This window comes from Pleurodeles waltl, chromosome 8 (assembly GCF_031143425.1).
Source record: "Pleurodeles waltl isolate 20211129_DDA chromosome 8, aPleWal1.hap1.20221129, whole genome shotgun sequence".
In the NCBI taxonomy this organism is placed as follows: domain Eukaryota; kingdom Metazoa; phylum Chordata; class Amphibia; order Caudata; family Salamandridae; genus Pleurodeles; species Pleurodeles waltl.
Genome location: NC_090447.1, coordinates 613323993 through 613340339, shown reverse-complemented (window position 1 = coordinate 613340339; position 16347 = coordinate 613323993). Strand labels below are relative to the sequence as shown.

The window sequence follows — 16347 nt, the reverse complement described above, 5'->3', positions numbered from 1 at the left end:
AAGCAGGTTTTCCTAATTTAGAGACCAGCAACCTCAGATCTCCAGTTCCTTCATATGTACGCCCCACTCTATGACAGAGGCATCTGTCGCTTCTGTAGCTAAGGATGGTGGTGGCACAAAGGATTTCCCTTGTGTCAGATTCTCCTCTACTGACGACCACAGAAGATAAAACACAATTTCTTGGGTTCTTGAAGATATCCATCAAATTGCCCCATTCTGGACCTACAGCAGACATAGGCCCTGCTGAACAGCCATCATATGTCAATGTGCAGAGGTGACCAGCAGGATAAAGGATACCTACCAGAAAGAGAAACTTAAAGACTGGATTTCGAGCTGGCACATATCCTGAACATCTTGGATCCTCTGGGGACAAAGTAAAGCGCAAAGGGATGTTGTGTGCAATACTGATCAGAACGTGCTAGGAGGGCTCCACTCAACCTAAATAGATTGATGAAGAATCTCAAGTTAAACAGCTGAGGTGCTGTAGCATTCGGGTGGCCTGACACATCTACATCAAGGCTGTCTTGAGAAGTCAATTGTCCAGGTATGAAAACACACTGACACTCCGACCTGTGCAGATGTACAGCAGTCACCACCATGACCTTGATGAAGGAACTATGTTCTAATGTTAGTCTAAACTGGTAGTGAGTGGAGCCTACCATGAACCACTCATGCCTCCAGTGTGATTGAAGAATTTACATGTGGAATTACTTGTCCTAAAAGTTGCGGGATAACATCCAGTCTTCTGATTCTAGTGCAAAAACCATGTGAGTCAGGGACAGCATCTTAAAACTCTGCTTAGGCATGCACAAATTCCACATCCTGAAGTCCAAGATTGGATGAATCCCTCTATTTTGTTTTTTAAGAAGTAGGAAATACAATGACTAGCATCCCTTCCCAATTTCCTGCTTTGGATTCAACTTAAACTTTCCTTTCTGCGGAAGTGGTGCCACCTCTTGCTGGAGAATGGATGTGTGGTCTTCCAAATGATGGGACTGAGGCAGGATGAAGAGCCTTCTGCTGGAAAGAAAGAGCTTATCCTTTTTTCTATGATTTTCAAGACCCTTTAAACTATTGTAATAGCATTCAGGCATGAAGCTAGGATGACACCCTTCTCCAAGAGGCTGTGCACCTATTGGGGAGTTATAGAGATTGCAACTCAGCTTTAAATGCGCTACTATCTTATACTCTATAGAAGGAGGGGGTCGCACATAGCACTGGAAGAGAGAACCTGGATCAGAGAAAGGAAGAGAGAAAGTGGGCAGAGGTGCAGCACTGCCTGATAGCGCCCAGAGACACTAAAGTGCATCCTGTTTGAGTAGTGTGTAGTATTATGCTCCTGTATAAAAATGCTCTTTCCATAAGGATAAGCACTGGGCTGGATATTCAGTCACTGAGTCGCTTAACATTGTTGACCTCTGAGGTTGAGTTATCCTTACTCTGAGAAGCCTATGACCACATGCAATGCTAGCAGTGAAGGCCTACCTCATGCATGGCTTGCACTTTCCCTAGTTTGCAAAGCCATAGTAAGACTGACCACAGGACATCAGAGGCAAACAACCCCAACCCCAACCCCATGGGTTAGTCCCAGTAGTTCTTACTGTACCCGTGCCCAATGAGCATGGTCTTACAAACCTATATACTGTTTTCTAAGAGAGTGTGCGAATTTAGCATAAAGGTGAAATAAGAGAGACATTGCTACCTACCGACTATATTTTGTTCTGGGATTCAGGCAAATGGCACTAACCTGGCGAGTCATGGGTAAATATGGCATTAAATGTCAGCAAATTGCTGACTCCTGATTTTTATTGACGATATCAAATTGTCACACAACAGCACTACACAGTGTTATTGACTAAGGTCAACAAAAAGTTCAGAAAAACTCAGCTGAAAACCAGAAAAATGTCTGAAATCAGCCCAGACAAATTCTAAAGACTTCAGTTGTTTCAAGTGCTTTTCCCCATTTAGTCAATTTTATCTTCGCATGAGCACACCATCATTAACTCCAGGACTGACTCTTCAACCATTTTAGGTTTTTGAGTCATATCCTTGAGATGACCATCGCAAGGGCTCTATTAAAATGTCTAAGCCCAAATTTAACCTTCAACTGGGCAGTTTCTCAGGTGCTACCCTTCAATGGGCACAGGTGAACAAGCTGAAATGGCCTACAGTATTAGATACTTTCTGTTTAGTGTTTTCCTACATTATAACACTATACACTTCAATGACAACGGCTGCTTCTATTATCTTGAATTAAAAAGTATTACACCTATACGCTCCTGTTTTTTCGTACCATTGCTTCTTGAATGTAGTTATTGTTTTTTAATTCTTATCAAATTGGGTTGAACCTTATATTCTTTATTCATTTAAATATTTAATTGTGTTTATGATTTTTTGTTTGTTTTTGTAACCCAGTCCCCACCCTAATTATATCTTTTGAGCTCAGCCCACCCTACCTAACGGTGAATCAAGAGGTCCTGAAGGAGATCTTTAGTTTCACCTCTTTTGAATATTTCTTTGAAAAATGTAGCAGCTCAGCCAGTTCTTTAGCACTCTCTTACCTTGTCACATATATCTTTATTTAAGGCTCAAAAATGATTCTACATAAAGTGTACTTTGCCAAAATCAGTTACTGCCCTCTTTAATGCATTTATGTGTTCTGGTTTGTAGGATACGTGAGAGATTAATTAATAAGTGCATGTTTGTTCTTTATTGCTGCTTTTTGTTTTTGCTTTTTAGGTATTTATTTTTCTAGCATGAGGACCCGATGAATACTAATTCTGACTGCAATTATTTGGATTTATAATTGAATTTTGTGGTAACATTTTCATTCGGATGAATTTGGAGGTGTTTTTGTATTTTGACTCTTCTTACGCAAAGTCACTTTGGTTAGGTAAGCTCTAAAAAGGTTGACTTGAACAGATACATTCTGGATACATTTGTCATTCTGTAGAGAAATGCTCTATAAAAGGTAAGCTTGCGGAAAAAGAAATATGCAAACATTTTACAGTATTGTCTAATTCAATCAAAGTGAAAATTATGTGGCCCTATGAACATCTGGCGGCTGGTCTGTCAGTCCACCAAGAAATGAAAGGGCTTTACTCTTCTGCCATTCTGGAAGACCGGTCACCATACTTAGGGATCTCCACCAGGCAGTTGGAGATCTCTGTGCTTTCAGATGTGGTTCCTCTGAAAGCGCTGCAGCATTGCTTAACAGCCATCATGTTTATTGCAAAGTTTTTTGTTCCTCAAAAACAAACTTCCAATTTGCAACATAATTTGCTCACTGATAGGGGTGTGTGAAATTTACGTAATTTGCTTTTGCATAATTAAACTACATTTCATAAAAAGTATGCAAAATTACATTTACTTTCAAGAAATGAAAATCTGTTATTTAGCGTTTTATTTCTTTGCAAATTTGTTTAAAATGAGGAACCATTTAGCTGTAAAAAAATACCACAAAAAACACAAGTAGTGCAAACTACAGCCGCTCACATTCTGCCCATTTACGTTATTTTTGCTCACTTATGATAAAATGTTATCATGAACCGTGTTGGAAATGGCCTTTTCTGCAGGGTCACCACAAACGTTTTGCCTTTTACCTTCCACTTTTTACTGAATCCGTTTTGGTTGGCCTTAGGACTCTGAGCACTTTACCACTGCTGACCAGTGCTAAAATGCATGTGCTTCTCCCCTAAAACATGATAACACTGCTGTATTCACAACTGGCATAATGAATTTACTGGTATGTCCATTGTAATGTGGAATACCATATACCCAGGGCCTGTAAATTAAATGCTACTAGTGGGCCTGCAGCGCTGATTGTGCTGCCCACTTATGTAGCCATTTAAACATGTCTCAGGCCTGCTACTGCAGAGCCTGTGTGTTGGAAATGGCCCTTTCTGCAGGTCACCACAAACATTTTGCGTTTTACCTTCCACTTTTTGCTGAATCCGTTTTGGTTGGCCTTAGGACTCTGAGCACTTTACCACTGCTGACCAGTGTTAAAATGCATGTGCTGTTCCCCTAAAACATGGTAATACAAGTGTATTCACAATTGGCATACTTAATTTACTGGTAAGTCCCTTGTAATCTCGAATACCATATACGCATGGCCTGTAAATTAAATGCTACTAGTAGGCCTGCAGCGCTGATTGTGTTGCCCGCTTAAGTAGTCCTTTAAACATGTATCAGGGCTACCCCTGCAAAGCCTGTGTGTGTGTGTTTCACTGCCACTTCAACTTGGCATTTAAAACCCCTTGTCAAACCTTAAACACCCCTTTTATTACACATAATGCCCTAAGGTAGGCCCTAGGTAGCCCATAGGGCAGGGTGCTATGTAGCTAACAGGTAGCACATGTACTTTTATGTTTTACATGTCTTGATTGTGAAAAGCTCCCAAAGTCGCCTTTCACAACTGTGAGGCCTACTCCTCTCATATACCAGCACTGGGAATTCCTTAATATACTTAAAGCTGTAATTCCTGATCAGAAAGGAGTAATTCCATCATGTTTCATATAATTGGAATGGTAATGATAAATGACACTTTTAGAAAGTGAACATTTCTCTGCTCTTACAGCTCTGTGTGCCTTGCAACTTGTCTCCAATACACGACTGGGGTGGGCGACAGCTACACTTTGTGCATTCCCTCTAGACAGTAAGAAACACAGGAAGGGTGGGTGTGACAGTGAATTTGTCTGCATTCATCAGCATTTGCATAGCTCTTGCTGGGCAGGAAAAGGGAGGGGGAGCTGACACATACACCTGAATAGGAAGTGCCTGTCCCCACACAAAGAGTTTATTACTCCCTAATGATAGTCTGTAGACAGAGCTGAAGAAGAAAGGCTACTTGTGCACCTGCAAAACCCTTCTTTGAACCCTACTTCAAAGGCACATCTGGGTATACTTACTGGGTCTCTAACCCCACCAAATCCAACTCTTCTGGACCTACAACTGGACTCTGTCAGAAATACTGCTATGCTGCATCAAGGACTGTCACTCTGCTGGACTGCTGACCAAGAAGGACTGCTTTTCTGACGTATTGCCCTGCTGCCTAATGTTCTCTGACTTTGATGAGGGATATCTTTTACGTTGTGCCACTTTTTCAGCCCCCCCATAATGAAGGGGGGCACTGGGGGCTCTTAAGTATGCCCCTAAATGTCTTTGCCTTCTATCATTCAGGGATAGGGATGTGTGTTTTCATCATTACAATACAGCAGCAGCTCAATAATATAAATGCAAATAATCTTTGTGACCCCTTAACATTTTTCATGGGTGAGGTCCTGTTTCAATGTAAAATAACTTTTGACGAATGTTGCATGGTGTTGAACATAAGAAAAACGTTTCTCTGCAAAATGTTGGTAACAATTTAAAAAATACATTAAAGGAAAATTGAATTTAAAATAATTTGGGCCTGATTTGAGGAAAGTGGCCCTGCATCCAGTGCAGAGCCACTTTCCTTGCGCTCCTTAGCACCCCCCTAACACTGCCATGTGTGCGCCGTATCTAAGATATGACAAACCATGGCAGTAGTTAGGGGAACTAGCATCAAAATTTGTGATGCCAGTTTGGAGCTTTGCAGGACTAGCTTCAAAAATTATTACGTTAATCCTACAAAGACCATTGAGGCCTATTGAAAACAATGGTGTGCCTCTTTTAAATGCCTGCTCCAAGCAGGTGTTAAAAGTGCAGAAACAAATGACGCAAAGAAATCACTTAGATTTCTTTGCGCCATTTTTTCACCTCCCTAATGTGGGAACGCCCCCCTTTGCATACATTATGCCTGGTTGAGTCATAATGTAGCGCAAAGGGTTACAAAGTGGTGCAATGCATGCATTGCACCACTTTGTAAATCTGGCGCAGTGATTTTGGCCTCGTGGGGCCACATTAGCGTTAAAAAAAGCCGCTAATGTGGCACAAGGAGGCGCTAAGGGCACTTAAATCTGCCCCTTTGTGTTTAAGAATCATTAAAATGCTGGGGGGGGGGGCGGACAACCCCCACATTGCCCATGCCTTAAAAAGTCTCGGAAATAGTTATCTCTATTTATGGTATTTCTGAACAGACCACCTTTCACCAGCTTCCAGTCTACTAGAAAGAGTCGGGACTCTGGCATAAATATGTGGTTTCACTGAAGCCTACCTCCCTCAGAGGTCCTCCTGTTGGCTGGCCGCCGTGGATTGCCCCCACCACCTCCGGTACCGCCCTCATACACTCAGCAGCCTGACCATAGGTCTTAACAAGGGCCACAAGGTGAATGATACATTTGGCCGGAGAAGCTATAGGAGCCTGTGGTAGGCAGTCCATAAACTGCATCGAGCCCTTCTTCCATCTCACTAACCTACAAGTGTATATTTGTTGTTATAACGAACATCTCTGAAGTAGCTCTAAGGTGATATTTTTCGGACAATGCACAACCGCAAATAATTGAATGCATCGGAAATGTTCATACTTTGCAGTTTAAAGAGCTTCCTATAAAAGTCGATCAGGTTTGCCCGATCAAGTTAGTTGAATTATTAAACAAAAATCTTGGTTTGCAGAATATGCCTTATAGAGGGTGCCTAATAGTCTGCGTTTTTTTAAATTGTAATATGGTAACGTGGAATTTTTCAGTTGCATTTGTGGATATTTTATGTGGAAAATTGCACCGCAGCATAGTGCACAACACACACATGAAGAATAATCAGACTTGTTTTTTGATTTTATGATGTAAATCTGTAATTGGCCATAGCAGTTTTAAAAAAAACTGTCCACATAATTATTCTAAAAAGAATAACTAACACCCCTGTACAGTACTTGCTGATTGTCCCTGCTACTCCATACACAATATTTGTTTGTCTTTGAAACTAATTTTCTATTTCCGTACCTGTAGTTTCTTTCATTTTGGAGACTCTGTGACAGCCATCTCTTAGTGTACCAAACAATGGTTCCGCGGTCAATGGCGCATGCATACCAGGCACAGTCATACTGTGGCAGGTCCCTTCAGCCTGCTGATGTACTTCTTTGTGTGTCGAACCATGGCTTGGAATAATCGTCCCTCTTTCGTCTATAGGGATGCAACTAATGCCCTTCACCGATGGATCGGACAGAATGTGCTTAGCATCGGATGTACAGAGTGGAGAATCAACTGGGGTTGCACAGGTGCTGCTACCAGTGCTGCATCCAGCATCCATTGAAGAGCTTTGAGAGCTCTGCATTGAAAAGTGACCTTCGCTTTGGAGCGAGGACATGCGCTTGGTCAAGTGGTACTCACAATATCTAGCCATGCTTTGCTCCGTTTCTGCAAATTTCAAAGGATGTTCGGGAACAGAAAACTGTCCCACATTTTGAGAATCGTGTGGGTCTTTGGCTGAAGACATGTAGGCTGTGTCTGTTAAAAAACGTTCCTCTTGGCCAATACCTGAAGCACTCTTATCGTGACCTTCAGTGTCCAGATCCTGCCCACTGTCAGTCTCTGAGCTCCCAAGACTAGGTCCGCGTGGAAACGCCTTCCCATTCATTGTCTCTGACCCTGGTCTCTCTATGGCTCCACAGTCATTAGCAGCATGCCATCTTTGGCTTTCCTTGCGAAAGGCAGTTCTCTCTAAGGTAAATGTGCTCTTGCGCTGACTGTCTCTGAAAGATAGTGTACCACAGTTAGATTTGGAATCTTCACCAGCCTCTACTTTTACTCCACCTTTACTTTTGATAGCGACATTCACATCAAAGGCTGTTTTCATTTCCACATCCGGTGCTTTGCCTTTTCTTTTAGAGTACACCAAAGATCCCATGGAAAGTTTGCTGAAGTACTCTGTGACAGATTTAGTTTCCATTGTCTCTGGCTCCATCTCTATGTTATTTGAATGAAGAATCTGGTTTGAAGGCACAACTTTCGATTGAGGCTCTGCAGCTTGCCGACTTGGTGCAGACTGTGTTGATTTCATGGGTGGACCTCCGGTCTGAGACTTAGAGATGGCAAACTCTGTCTTCTCATCTAACAGGGGTTGATACCCTTCACCGGTGGCTAAAAACATGTGTGAGGAACTTTCAGACTGTCTCTGGGCTGCGGCTAATTCAGAGCTCTCTGTCATTTCAGAAGAGTTTGTTTCATTGCCAGAATCTGAAGACGACTCAGGGCTATATGCTCGCAAGATTGCTACACCTGTATGCCACAAAAAATAACAGGTCATTAAAGAATGCATCCGAGGCACTTTAATACATTTAAAACAATGGGATCAATAAACAAAAAATGATTCTAGAACAGTCTGCATTCATAGCACATTTGTTCCCAAACGATGAACTACAAAATATGAAAATAAAGTTGTTCCATCATATGATATGGAAATGGGTTTATGAATGATGGTAAAACAAGGCAATGGAATGTGTCCAGGGATAAATAATTCATGGGAATGGGATGGCAAAATTGTCAATCAATAAAGGTAACAATGGTGAAAGAACCTGAGCTGTCATCTGTTTGGTGATCCTCAGACGCGGCCAGAGCTTCAAGAGCCTGAAGTGTAGACACCACTGCATCATCCAGTCCCTTCTGACACTTCCCCTCGGAGTTTGTTGGGATGGCATCAATGATTGAGACTGGAATGTCACTTGGCAGATGGCTGGCTAGCTCCTTATCTTCATTGTATTGGGGATGCTGGTTCTGAGAGTCTTCCTCATCGGAACTGTCTCTGAAGCCGGGAGGAGGAGCTGCAATCGCCATGTTCAAGGAATGCAGCAATACGTCATCTTCATTCTCATTCCCTTCTGGAGGCGGAAGTGAAGTCAAGTCTATGATGTCATCCACTGAGCCCGACATGCTGAGTATGGCTGTTCGGTTCATTTCCCCTATCATGATGTCTTCCTCGCAGCTCACTTCATCTTCCTCTTCAACATCATCAGTGGTTTCTGAATAACATATGTCATGCAGCAATGGCTCCTCAATCGCTTCTGTACTCCCAAACATTTTGCCATCATTCATGTTTGCGTACACTGTGCTAGCAGCAAACTGGATACTCTCTGCATCTGCTGACATGTCGAGGTCCTTCATGTCACTGGTATTGGTTAAATACATGACTGATTGCTTGTCTAACATGTCAGGGCTTTCATCCATTAGCCTTTCATATCCAAATGTTTGTGGGCTCATTGCGTCCAAATTGTGCTCTCCAAAGATGAAGGAGACTTTTGCACTCCGTGGAGAATCCTGTGCCATTTTGGTTGATTCCCCTCCTGAAATCAAGAGCGAATGCTGCTGGTTTACACTTCGTAATTCGACATCCAATGGATCATCTCGTCTTGCCAGTATATGGTCAAGTCCCCCTGAACCATAGGTGTTGTCCATGTACAAATGGTGGTGGTCTTGTTGACAAGGTGGACTATCCATTTCTATATTTTTTTGGTTTGGATTTGCATATGATTGCTGGCTTTCCTGATCCTCTTCTATCGCAAAGATGGCAGTTTTTGGCAAAAAATTCCAGTCGTAGCTACGCAGAGCATGCTTTCCTTTGTTTTCATTGACGACTGTGGGAACACAGAAAAACAAGATGCGTTAATACGATTAATAAATTTAAAAAATCTTGACATAAATATACTGATGTAAGCTAACTTGGCCTTACCATACAACTAAGCAAAAGCAAACATGAAGTACTTAGACAAAACAAAGAAATCTTGGATCAACATTTTGAAGCACTCAGTTTAGAATAAAAGAAATAACCGTATGCCACATGGATGTTGCAGTAATAAGATATGACACTTTTCCAGTACAGTAGCTTTTTGCAAAATAACAAAATAAGGAAATATCACATAGAGCTTGGTATAGCAAAAAATACAATATGGGAAGCTCAAAGTCTTTCAAAATACTTCAAACAAATCTTGGAGATTTAACAGTTCATACATACAATCTATTTGTTGTGCTATGTACAAGTGGCACTTCATATATAGTTCATAGGTTCAAAAGAGAATGATTTCAATTGCACTTTGCTCACCAAACAGCAGAGAATCAGAGAAAGATCATTGTAAGCTGAAGAGAAAAAGGGACAAATTTAAGAAAAGTGGCGCTGCATGCAATGCAGCACCACTTTCATGTGCCCCCCTGCGCCACCCTAATGCCACCCTGTGGGAGCCGTATTTAAGATACGGCACACCATAGCGATAATTAGAACAATAGTGTCAACATTTTGTATGCTTTTGTGGCGCTTTGCTACATTAGCGTCAAAAATGTTTACGCTAGTGTAGCAAGTGCAAGGAGGCCCATTGATTTAAATGGGTGCGTCATTTTAAAACCTGCCCTGAGAAGTTGTTAAAAATGACAGAAAGAATGGTGCAGAGAAATCTTTCAAATTTCACTGCGCCATTTTTTACGACCTCCTAATGGGGGAACATCCCCCCTTGCATACATTATGCCTGGCGCAGGCATAATGTGGTGCAAGGGATTAGAAAGTTGGGCAATGCATGCATTGCACCACTTTGTGAATGGCGCAGGGAAAAGGCCACCTTAGCATCAAAAAAGTAATGCTAAGGGCGCGCTCAAGTGACTCAATGTGCTCTTAAGTCTGCCCCAAAGTTTGATCAAAGACACCCTCTCCTGAAATGCTTGTCACCCTTTAGTTCCTGCCCAAAAATTCACAATTTAAATTTTTTAATTTATGTTTTGACTTGCGGCAGACAGCACTTTGCCAACTGAGGATGTTTCTGAATGTTGTGACTGAAGAGTGATGCAGGGGTCTTTACAAATCACCAGATCTACCAACTAAGACTATGTTGCTATGTGACACATGGTATCGGTCACCAATGAAGCAAGCATTTGCAATGCCATGGGTCTCGCGTTTACTCTAGTTAGAGCTATTAGTGTTGTGAATTCCTAACTGGACTTTTCTTGCCACATAAATTGAAAACAAAAAGTAAAACAGTTGACATAAGCTAGCCGATTCAAAGCGCCACGGCCACCAGGAGCAGGAGCACGAAGAAGATACACAAAAGGAAGAAAAAAATTCACTCACAGAAACTCGTATCAGCAAATGTGCAGTTATCCATGTAACATGGTCGGTGTCCAAGGCGGCAACAAAACCGCCCCAAGGAGGGACAAACATAAAGCATTTACCAATGATAACACAGGATTTCTGAAAGGCAAGCTCATGAATGAGTGATAGCGATGGGCGTGCTGTGGGTGTGGTTAAAAGCCCACAGATTGATTACAAAAGGTCAGAGTGCTTGCGTACTTGACCTAAAAACTGCCATGACATTCTGAGCTGAGTGCTGTGGTGGTCCTGGCGGCCAGAAAGCCCCAGCTCCTTTGAAGCCCCACCTTTTCTCTCACACAGTGAAAACATTTATAAAGTTGGCATACCTGCAAGACTCCTGCCCGAAATCAAAGCTTGAAATAAAAGTAAAGAAGGGGGCATATTTCTCTGCATAGTCGCGCAAAATGGCACAAAGTCTTGTAAGGTTATTTACTTTGTAGAATGAATAGTGCCCTTTTCATCACAAATATCACTTTGTGCTGCTTTGTGCAATTTTGCATCAAAGTACGGAGTTACAGGCCTGTTACTTGTGCAGTCCAACATAAGCACCCGTTTTTTGATTCAAAGCGCTATCTACTAAAATTGTCAGACTAGGATTTAGCGAAGGTGGGTGCGTGGCTCTAGGGAACCTGTCTGTGTGCCATTACAGGGGAAGAGAATAGTGGCAGGCCATTTTTGTGAAGTATGGTTCTGCATTGCCCTCTACCGATTATGACACACAGCACAGCACCTTTGGTTGCTGTGCTGTGTTGCACTGTATTTTAGTAAAACTGCCACAAGGTGTTCGTTTTTGCAGTCATACCTTGTTCTGGGTGGGCTCAACTGTCTGAAATGGAGTTTCTCCTCTCCAGAACACAGTGATAATTCAGCTACCATCATTTTTTAAAAATTCCACCAGAAAATATAGATAATATATAACAAATGACAATTCTCTCCAAAGGAATTGTGTATCTTAAGGAAAGAATGCCTCTGCTAGAAAAAGCGCTTCAGCTTGAACAAGTTCAGCACTGCCTAATTTTAAAGACGTTCCTGTTACTTAGGGGTTCAAAGTGCCTGTTGCAACTCTCAATACTCTTACGTGGATTAACAGAGTGGATGGGCGGAATATGTTGTTACTTTGCATTCTTTAACCATGGTGAAATAAAGGTAGAAAGAAAAGACTACATTAAAGGCCACATGAATTCGGATGAAAACTATGACACAGAAGCCTACTGGGAAATTATTAAAATCTATGGCGGATACCTCGATCTGAGAACATTACAATGAATTTCAAACACAGAAACAGCAAAAACTGATTTGGTGAAACAGGACGCAGCTTGGCCCACACAGATTCAAAACTATGGGGCCAGTGTGCTTTTCTCATTTGTGTTTTAGGGATGTGCAATTTGTACACAGACGAATCTGCAAATGGGAATACAATGCACAACACCAATAGTCCATTTGCAGGTGAGCACAAAATGACCATACTATTGAAAATCAATAAGTCTGGTTGCAATTTGCAACCCCCGCAATTGACTGCCAATGGAAGGATAGAGGCCTGCAAGGCACAGGAGATCTCAGCCCCTTCCTTTACTTTCCAAAACAGTTTTTTTTATTTAAAGACCTGGACTCTTGATATACCTCTGTAAAAAACTGTTGTCCAGAGATTTTTATTTTTTATTTGTGTTTTTGAATCATTTGAGTTAGCTTATGTAGACATTGCTGATTTGGGGCAATTTTTTCTGGACAGCATTTTTAAAAATGGCAGATGTGTTGCAGTGATGATGTAAAATTTCAGGGACCATAAGACCTATATACTTCATTTTGGTGTCAAAATATAGGTTTTGGGGGGGTCAAGTAGTCTTATAGAGACAGAAAATAATTCCTCAGAGAAACCCTTCCGCCATTTTCCTTTCCAAAATGGTGGCTCTATAATAATATGTTTTAGTCATCACATTGGTAATTTATTATTACTATTGTTTTTGTTTCATGTTTTGCATTGAATCAAATTTGTACAGATGAGCAAAGCAGGTGGTAGCAGAGGATCTTTACCTCCTGACAGAGGGTTTTTAACTACAAAATCTGAGGACTCCGTCAACAAATAAAAATCTGCCATGTGCCAAACTAATCCGAAAGAAAAGCTAACATCACCTGCGGCTGGACAGAAGGGAATTCGAGATGCTGCAGAAATATGGCAAGATGAAATTCACAAAAGATTGAAACTGATCGGCGAAGAGGGTCAAATATAGGGTCAAATATTTTATCATTGTAACAACAAGTGCTGCAGGTCGTACACAATGGAAAAAAGCCTGGAAAAAATAGTTAAAAAATAGCAGAAACCAGTGAATCACAGCAAGAATCTGAGTTTTCTGACAAAGCAAGGACAACCAAACCCAGTGCCCATCCACTTAGAAGATTGATGGCTACCCCTCGTCCCCTTCCAACAGCTGATCAGAAAGCAGAGGATCTTCAATGTGTTATCTGTGGTTTTGCAAGGACAAAGGCCAAAGAAACTGATGAAAGAACAAAGTACAGAGTATGTGGGTCTCAAAGGGCAAACATGTTTTTATCTGCAGCTAGTTTCTTCCAAGATGAAGTTTTCAGCTGAGTAGCTGATCGAAACAGCGAGGTGAATGTATTTTCAGCAGATTTGTATGCCCACCTGAACTACATGCGTGCATACATTCAAAAATATAAATGTGCAATGAGCTCCCAGCAGCAAAGTAACTGTCAGTCTACAGTTAAGTTTGAACTCTTGAAAAAGTAAATGATGTTTTAAAGCCACTCTTGAGTACTGCCTACAGGTTCACACTCAGTGAGATCAGAGAAATAATGGTCAACATTGATGAAACTGTATTGATCCATTATAATTAAATTAAGATTTTTCTGGTGAGAATGTACAATGGCAGATTATGTTTTTGTCAGTATAACAAGAAGAATGAGCCACATACGGTATTGTTAGCTGATTTGACTTCTGAAGTTCTTGTTGCCAAAGTAAGATTAAAGGATGCAGTGAAATCAGCACAAACCATTTTAAGAAACACCCTGAAAGATTTCAGATTTGGACTGAGTGACAAATTTTGTGATGTCCCAGAGCTCCATAAATCATGGGAGTCAACAAGAATGCCTGATGTTGTCTTAACATGTTTTACATCATTGTTTAATATCAGCAAAGCAAAATGGTTACAAACTAAAGTTCTTGAGTTCGGAACAGAAGCAGATAACATTGAATATGACTTTGAAGATATAAGCAAAGAAGTGAAAGACAATCCCATTAACCGACAGGCTTATGCTTTGCAAATGTATCGTCTTTTCCAAATCATGTTTTATGAATTACATCATGGCAAAAGGAAAACTCCGCTACTCATGATGACCTCCCACACAATCTATGACAAGTGCAAAAGTGGAAAGCTAATCACTTCAGTGAATTGGATTGGTGTGTCAACACGTTATAATGACATAGTACAGAGCAGGATCTTGTTAGTAGCTCATGCTGTAAAATCTTGTGAATATGACAGCACACCACTTCCAAGTCACTTTACCAGGAAAAGATTTACAATTGCGCTCTTGATAATTTTGATTTTGAAGACAGCTCCTCTGTGTCTGAAACATCTAGTACACATGATACTGCCATGATGCTTTTTCAAGACTGTACCAATGAAGAAGCTGCCGGAAAACAAGAAGTGTCAGCTACAGGCAGAAACAAACAAAGCTGCAAATCTATAACCCAACTGCCTTGCCAACGAGTACAAAATCACTACAAGCCATCAACACGTCCCAGTCTACCAGAAAGTTTCAAAGTGGCTGAGGACATGGGTGTTCTTCGGCCTGATGCTGCAGTCTGAAAAGTTGATTTAACTGACTTTATCATATAGCTTATTTAGTGCAGACTGAAAGATTAAAAAAAGCCAGTTCCTCCTTGGGCTGGAATTCTTGCTCTGATCTCCCAGAACACCGTCCCACTGAAGAAAGATGGGTTTTTAACAGTAATGCCATCTCCAGTCACAAATTGCACAACAGTATACACAGCTCTAAATAATTCCCAAAATGTGGGTGCTCAGCTTGAAGACCAGCCTATCCTGCCAATTTTCTTTAATGAAGGTGTTTTCAGTATAGTAGATGGCATTTTTATGAGTAATCCATTAGAATTTGATGATCTTTATCAAATGATGTGTGTTTTTCACATAGCAAAAGTGGCATTGCGGTGTGCAGGAAGTTATCTCAGTGGTTGTGACATAGATGATGTACTTATTGAGGCTGAAATCATTGGAAGCAAAACCGTCCAGTCAGTATTGAGTGGAAATCATAATGTTTGTTCATTCATGCTCTAATTGCCATAGTAAGAGATTCGTCCAACTAGCCACTACAAAACAGGTTACAAGAAAACAACTTTAGCAAGCACATTGAGAGATGGGTGTAGCAAAAGAAAGGGGTGAATTTAAGAAGGACATTCTGTTGCATGATGTTCTTCCAACAAATGCATTATTTAATGGAGATGCTGAAACCAAACCAGTGAAGCACAAACTAGTATAAGAGCTAAAAAATAAAACTTTCACCTGAAGAATTTCAATTCAAAAAGGTGTCCTCGTTGAAAAATGCTGTTTTGGTGGATTATATGTCAGAATTGCGAATTCTCAAGATTTCATCCATGCAAAACTTCGTAAATGTGTAGATTTATATGGTGCATCTTATCTCCTGTGAGAGCACTCATGTTCAGTCCATGGGCACAGGTAGATTAAGTGATTTGTCCAGAATCACAGGATGTTGCGCTGACACAAAGGCTCAAACCCAGATCCTGAGGCACTCACTCTGACCGCTGCGCTACATCCTCTCCCCCTGGAAAGGTAGTTTAGACTGTTATACAGATATAAATGTCAGTGTGCACTTTGCAGAACTGCACATTGTCTTTGACCGTTATCTTGAATAATCTGTCAAGGAATGTGAGAGAATCAGACGAATGTCTACAAGTGGAACACCAGACCTTTCCTTCAACAAAAAGTTGACACCTATACCTGTGCAACTTTATAAATTCTGGCCATCAACTTCAAACAAGATGAACTTGGTGATGTTAACTCACCAAAACATTGCTGATGCTACGGTGAACACTGAATTTCCAATTATTACAAGTGGAATGATTGTCAATGAGGAGTTGGTGCCTGCGGAGATATATTCAAAAGGTATGGACCATATTGTTCAAGAACATAACAGCAAATTGGAGGAAGCTGACCTTCATGTTGTGTTGTGCCACATGTTGAGTGGGCTGTTTGAAATGGTTCCAATCTAATGAATGTACAGTCAAATGACACAGATGTTATTATTGTGCTACTTTTATTTCTTGCAAAGTTATGGGTACGTTATGGAACAGGCCAGTAAAGACAC

The 16347-nt window shown here is 41.1% G+C and overlaps 1 protein-coding gene across 2 annotated transcripts in view; it reads right to left on the bottom strand.

The window, feature by feature from the left end:
* Positions 1 to 16347, bottom strand: part of FRMPD4 (FERM and PDZ domain containing 4) — a 1397101-nt gene that overhangs the window by 3104 nt on the left and 1377650 nt on the right. For both annotated transcript variants that reach the window (XM_069204702.1, XM_069204703.1), the window contains exons 15-16: positions 8435 to 9490; positions 6864 to 8138 (exon numbers count right to left, since the gene is read on the bottom strand). In XM_069204702.1, coding sequence (XP_069060803.1) covers positions 6864 to 8138; positions 8435 to 9490 — 2331 coding nt within the window. The remainder of the gene's footprint in view (positions 1 to 6863; positions 8139 to 8434; positions 9491 to 16347) is intronic.